The sequence below is a fragment of the Photinus pyralis genome, unplaced genomic scaffold (genome assembly GCF_008802855.1).
Source record: "Photinus pyralis isolate 1611_PpyrPB1 unplaced genomic scaffold, Ppyr1.3 Ppyr1.4_unclustered_Scaffold7253, whole genome shotgun sequence".
NCBI classification, from domain to species: Eukaryota; Metazoa; Arthropoda; class Insecta; order Coleoptera; family Lampyridae; genus Photinus; species Photinus pyralis.
In genome coordinates, this window is record NW_022172113.1 from 55,855 (window position 1) to 62,867 (window position 7,013).

General features: G+C 35.5%; 1 protein-coding gene across 1 annotated transcript; it reads left to right on the forward strand.

The window, feature by feature from the left end:
* The first annotated feature begins 2,610 nt into the window (after positions 1-2,610).
* On the forward strand, positions 2,611-4,822 carry LOC116182731 (piggyBac transposable element-derived protein 4-like). The gene is made up of 2 exons (XM_031503275.1): positions 2,611-3,881; positions 3,937-4,822. The coding sequence occupies exons 1-2, from the start codon at positions 2,960-2,962 to the stop codon at positions 4,788-4,790; spliced, it is 1,776 nt and encodes a 591-aa protein (XP_031359135.1). The 5' UTR covers positions 2,611-2,959; the 3' UTR covers positions 4,791-4,822.
* The last annotated feature ends 2,191 nt before the right edge of the window (positions 4,823-7,013 follow it).

A 7,013-nucleotide genomic window follows, 5' to 3' on the forward strand; every position in this document is an offset into this window, starting at 1 on the left:
AACGTTTTACCAATTGCCAACTCAAAAGAGGTCACCGATGCAGTGGGGGTAGAAAGCGAGAAATCTACATCGCTCGATGTTTCTGTGCCAGATGTCTCAGAACCAGAACGTAGTATCGACGATTATGACAGTGACTATGTGCCCGATGCAGCCATCGAACAGGAGCAATCGTATTCTTCAGAGCTTCCCAGAAGGTCGGGAAGGCCAGCAAAGAAGAAGCAATTCGAGGACTTCGTAACATATCTTGGTGCAGGTGGTGCGAGAATGGAATCAGATAACTTGGATCCTCCGAGAACTGTGTCTGAAGCGCTTTCCAGGGTAGACGGTCACCGATGGAAGCAGGCAATGACAGATGAATTGAATTCATTTTATGAAAATGAAACTTGGGAACTCGTCGATCCTCCAAATGGTGCAACAATTGTAGGTTGTAAATGGGTGTTTAAGGTGAAAAGTGACAGTGTAAGTAGCTTAGAATATAGAGCGAGGTTAGTTGCTAAGGGTTACACTCAGAAAGAGGGTGTAGATTATACTGAAACTTTTTCTCCAGTGGTGAGACATTCTACTTTAAGACTTTTAATCGCATTAGCAGTACAATTAAATTTAAAAATTAGGCATTTAGATGTTAAGACTGCATTTCTTAATGGTTTGCTCAAAGAGAATGTATTTATGATGCAACCAGAGGGCTTTGTTAGCGATGATAAAAATAAGGTTTTCAAATTGAAAAAGGCAGTATACGGTTTGAAACAATCGAGCCGAGCTTGGAATGAAAAGGTAGATCAAGTTCTCATTGATATAGCGTATAGAAAATCAGACTACGAACCTTGTTTATATACCAAGAAAAGAGAAAATGGCATGTTAACTGTAGTTGCTTTATATGTCGATGATTTTTTTGTTTTTACTAATGATTCGGAGGAATATAACTTTCTTGATAACCAGCTAAGTTCACATTTTAAAATTAAGAATCTTGGTGAAGCGAGACAGTGCTTGGGGATACGAATTGTTAGGGACGAAAACTGTATAACTATTGATCAGGAATCTTATATTGTTGCCATTCTGAAACGTTTTAACATGTTAGATTGTAAGAGTGTTTGTACTCCATTAGAAAATGGCATTAAGTTAAGTAAGGTCAAGGATCATACCTGTGACGTCAGTTTGCCATATAAGGAATTAATTGGTAGTCTTATGTATGTGGCGGTAATGACTCGTCCAGACATTGCTTTCGCAGTTAGCTTACTTAGTCAGTATAATAATTGTTATACTAAAATTCATTGGCAAAATGCAAAGAGGGTATTGAGATATTTGAATGGAACCAAGCATTATTCAATGAAATTCACAAAAGACGAGTCAAATTTAGTGGGCTTTGCAGATGCAGATTGGGGCTCTGATGAGAAGGATCGAAAGTCACATACTGGTTATGTCTTTAAACTTTCAGGTGGTTCTATTGCATGGAAGAGTTGCAAACAAAAAAACGTTGCATTGTCCACAACGGAAGCCGAGTATGTGGCTCTTAGTGAGGCAACTAAAGAAGCCATATATTTACGAAATATTGTTTTTGATCTCACTGGTAAATTATATTGTGTCACTATGTATAATGATAATCAGAGTGCTCAGAAATTAGCTAATAACCCAATTTCGCATGAGAGATCAAAGCATATAGACATACGATACCATTTCTTGCGGAACGTTCTTGCCGAGAAGAAAATTGATATTCAATATTTGTCGACAAAAGAAATGGTGGCAGATATTTTAACTAAACCTTTAGGTAATATTAATAATGCTAAGTTTGTTACAGGTTTAGGTTTGCATAATGAGTGAAAATTGAATTTACGATAAGTGGGGGTGTTGTTATGTATCGAAAATTCCATATAGCAAGTAGCGACCTCTATTTCAGAATATGTACGTACGTAAGGCAACTAATAAATTGACACGCGTTACGTTAACACGTTTCTTTTCTTCATCCTTTAATTGTGATAAAGCTCCAATATTATTGATACTCAAAGCTACAAACATTACATTAAACAACTGCAAGAAATTTTGATAGCAAATTCAATTCCTCTACCGGTAAACATAACGACATTACTTGAGACTCAAAACAAAAACATATTTGATGTTCTGGTCAATTTCATGAATAGCATTCAAATGGACATTTAAAATTAGTTCGCGTTAATTATAAAACCAGGGAACATAACAAAAGTCTGTGGCAAATGGATAACATCCAATGCCAACCCTTACTACACACACACACACCCTCACACACACATTCTGACCGTCAAGCAGAAGCTAATATTAATTTAATTGGAAATAAAACTGAAAATATCGCTGGAAGAAAAAGAAAAAGAAACCCCAAATTGTGGACCAAAAATGTTTTGAACAAAAAAGGTACGTTCTGGTGCACTGCTCTAAAAATGGTAAAACAATTTTACAAAAATCATTAAAGCAAAGGTTGCGGAGATAGCTGTAAAAAAACATTGCAACACAAAGATAAATTTAGAGCAGAGGAATAATATATTTTCAAAATTTTGGAAGATGGCTGATTATAATAGACAATCAACTTTCGTTGGTAGCTGCGTTAACCTTCATAATACCGAGCGGGGTACAAATGTACCCCACGCGCACCTTATGAGCTATAAGTCTGCAAATAATTTTTTCTGCTATTTCTCCGGCCTCCTATCTATTATCTATGATAATATATATGTACCTAAAAAAGTGCGCGTAGTTTCCTTCTATGAGTCCGTAATTATAATGAATTTTTGTTGCTGGGGTACAAATATACCCCGCTTGGTACTTAAAGCATGTGTTTTATTGCGCCGGCGTGAAATACCGCCCTAAGTACGTCGAATTACTGAAACGATGTGCAGTCAGTTCACTGCGTGTTTGTGCGTCTATTGTAAGAGAAATAACCGTTTTATTTTATAATAGTGTCAGATTTATAATAGTGTGAGATTTGATATTCCTGAAAATGAGTGAAAAACCTAAATTTCGTAATGAAAACAAACTTACCGATGACGAGTTGCTTCGAATATTAGAGACAGAGGAATTTGATTACTACTTTGAAAACGATTTAGCCTTGGAAGGTGCTGCAAGTGATATAGAAGAGACTGATGTTGTGGATGAAAATGATGAAGTCGATGACCTCTTGCTCATTGGTGATAATGAAGTGGATCTGGTAAGCGAATCTGTTTCTGAGGGCGGCGAGAATTTACGTTATATAGCGAAGGACGGTTCCGAATGGGCTAAAATACCGTACGTTACGAGAGTAAAAAGGGCAAAACATAACATACAAAAATTGCCATCGGGTCTAACACAATACAGTTCGAAATTTACATCTATAAAGGAGGCGTTTGATCTATTCTTCTCTGAAGATGTAATAAATATAATCTTGAGAGAAACTAACAGAAAAGCCGAATTTGTGTATTCCAAAAAAAACAAAGCGTTTGTTCCAATAGTAAAAGAAGAGATGGACGCTTTTCTTGGTCTTCTTATAAATTTTGGAGCTGTTCATGGTAACAAGGAACCAGTTTATGTTTTATGGAGTCAAGACCCAGTTTTGTGTCGTCCAATAGTATCAGCTTCGTTGTCTCGCAACAGATTTCAGCAAAGAATGAGTTTTTTGAGATTTGATAATTTTGAAACTCGCGAAGAACGAAAAACTGTTGACAAATTGGCACCAATACGGGATATATTCGATATATTTGTATCGAATTGTAAAAAATCTTTCAATCCGAACGGTCATTTATGTGTTGACGAACAGCTAGTTCCATTCCGAGGAAAGGCTCCATTCAGGGTTTACATGAAGAGTAAACCCGACAAATATGGGATCAAAATTTGGGCTCTTGCGGACTGTGAAACTGCCTACACAGTAAATATGCAGGTTTACCTAGGTAACACTTTTCTTATAAAAATCTGTTGGTGTTTTTACATTTTGTTTTTTTTTAGGAAAAATTGGTAACAAACCAGAAAAGGGTCAAGGTCAGAGGGTGGTCTTGGATATGGTAAGCCATTTAGGACAGGGATATGGAATTACTACTGACAATTTCTTTACCAGTATTGAACTGGCAGATAAATTGTTACAGAGGAACCTAACACTATGTGGAACTTTACGGCGAAATAAGCCATATATACCTAGCGAGTTACTTCCCGCCAGGTACAAAAAAGATTTTTCAAGTATGTTTGCCTTCATGAAAGACAAAACACTGGTCTCGTACGTTCCAAAGAGAAACTCCGCTGTCGTTCTTTTGTCAACTGAACATCGAGACGACAAAATAAGTGGTGCTGATAATGATTATAAGCCTGATATAATACTACATTATAATAAAACCAAAGGAGCTGTAGACACGACTGACAAACTTGCTAAAGAATACACCACCCAAAGGAAGACCAACCGGTGGCCTATGGCAATTTTCTTCCATTTGCTGGATATTGCAGCTATCAATGCTTACAAACTGTGGATTCATGCTAACCCAGAGTGGAAAAAAGGTCGTTTAGATAAAAGAAGAATGTTTTTATTGGAACTAGGTCATCAATTAGTAAGAAATAATATTATTTGCCGCTATAATAAGGATCGTTCATTGCACGAAAAAATTAAGCAAAATATGGTAACCGTTTTACCTGAACTGAAAACAGATAAGGAAAATAGAGAGCAGGTTCCAAATCAGAAAAAAAGTGGCCGATGTCACATATGTCCGAGGAATGCTGATAAAAAGTCTAGAAAACATTGCGTCCAGTGTTCAAAATTCGTATGTGCCGAACATTCTAACATTACAACAATTTGTAATTCATGCAATAAATAAATTTATAGTTAAAAATTAATCAAACATGTACTTTTTTGTCTGCCCTTTATTTAAACAATAAATGTTTAGAGCTCCTGATACAAAAAAGGGGTGGGGTATATTTGTACCCCGCTTGGTATCTAATGAAAGTTTTTTACCATGGTATTACGAAGGTTAAGAGAATTAAAAAAAACGGATTTCAAACAAACTAAATGATGTCCCATCCAGAAGAAAATCTAGTTTGTGTTACATTACCATTAGATTCAAATTGCATAGAAGTATGTAAAAAATGTTTTTAGATACTCTATCAATAACGGATGTGTGGGTGATGACAGCGTTAAAAAAAATTGATTCATCACTGATGGGAACTGTTACACCAGATAAAAGAGGAAATCACAACAACCGTCCTTCGATATCAGAACACGTGAAGAAAGGGGTGCGGGAACACATCAACCTCTTTCCTAGGGTACCATCACATTATTGCAGAGCTAGAACCAATAAAATGTATCTAGAGGATGGGCTCACTATTGCCAAAATGCATCGTTTATACATGGAGTGGGTACAAAAAGAAGGGTTTCCAGCTGCAACCGAGAGGCAATACAGAGATGTACTAAATTCGGAATTTAATTTAGAGTTTCATAAACCTAAAAAAGATAGATGTGAAACTTGTTCAGATTTTGATTTAAAATCTGAAAAAAGTGCTGCTGATTAAGAAAAGCAAAACAACCATATAAAAAGGAAACAGATGGCTCGCGAGTTGATGGAAGGTGACAAAAAGAAAGCAATTAGCTCGTCTAATTTGTGTTTTAGTAGTTTTGATTTGCAAAAGGTTATCCAAATACCTCAGTCCAATACGTCCGTTTTTTATTATAAAACAAAATTGTCCGTTTTTAATTTTACCATATTTGACTCTGCTACAAAAGAAGGCTTTTGCTTTGTATGGCATGAGCAGATCGCTAAGCGAGGCGCTAATGAGATTTGCAGTTGTCTTTACAAATACATTCAACTGAAAATTCAACAAAAACGTAAAGAATTTATATTCTACTCCGACAACTGTGTTGGACAAAATAAAAATAAAGTGGTCTTGACGATTTTATCGCATAAATTCAATATTTCTATACTACATAGATTTTTAGAACCCGGTCATACTCAAAATGAAAATGATAGCATCCACGCGCTTATTGAAAGAAGAAAGAATGAAAGTAATCTGTACACTCCAGATCAATTCATACAGTTAGTTAAAATAGCAAAAGTAAGCGGTAAACCTTATAGAGTTACAGAAACGGGACAAGAAGATTTTTTAAATTTTAAACAGTTGCGCAATTCTTTTAAAAATTACGTAAAAGATACAGAAAATAGAAGAATATCTTGGAATGAAATTAGAGAAATATTCGTAAACAACGAAACCCCAGAAGTTGTAGCTTTAAAATATGATTATGAAAATGAACCAGTGTACCTTACTTAATATGAAAAAAAAGAACAGAAGGTTATCCGGAAGCGGCATTGCCGATTGTGAACTAACTAGGTGCTACAAGTCTAAATTGCCTCTAACAAAAAAAAAATACGACCACTTGCAATTTCTGAAAATGAAAGTTCCAGAAACGTATAGATATTTTTATGATACGCTTACGTATCATGATGAAGAAGTTAGTGACGCTAATGACAGCGATTAAGTGTTACCAATTAAAGAAATGGTTTATTTGTATTAAATATCAATGTAGATTTTTTTATAATGTTGTTTGTTACAGAATGGTTTTAAGTTATTTTCCTGAATTGAGTTTAAGTTTTTGTTAAATAAATTTTTTTCGTATGACTTCTTTTCATTGGTAAAATAATTTGAATGTAAAAGCCTTTACAATGTTTTTGCTGTAATGACTTGATCTTTGAGAAATTGTAAAATACTGTAACGTGATTTATAAATTCGGGTTCGATTTATATCAATATTTATTAAACAAAACTAAAACACTATAAAAACCGTACAATTTATATCGATTATTTATATCACACACACTTCGCAATTTATATTTCCGCGCTCGATGTTTCGTCCGTACTCGTTCGGTAGTAGACTCCCCCGATGTTCGGTCCGCAACCATTTATACACGCAAGCCCGAACATCCGCGTACATTCTCGAATAGTCCTACACAATCCCACTATCGCGCGCGTAGAAAATTCCAGAGCGCCAAAGGCGACGTCATGTCTGGAGCATTTCCGTTACAATACTTTACAATGGCAAGCATCTTTTTA

Bases quoted from the DNA above. Each gene is read 5' to 3' on its own strand.
- LOC116182731 (XM_031503275.1), top strand. From the start codon at position 2,960: ATGAGTGAAAAACCTAAATTTCGTAATGAAAACAAACTTACCGATGAC. The intron at 3,882-3,936 runs GTAACACTTTTC...GTTTTTTTTTAG, and splicing joins AAATATGCAGGTTTACCTAG to GAAAAATTGGTAACAAACCA.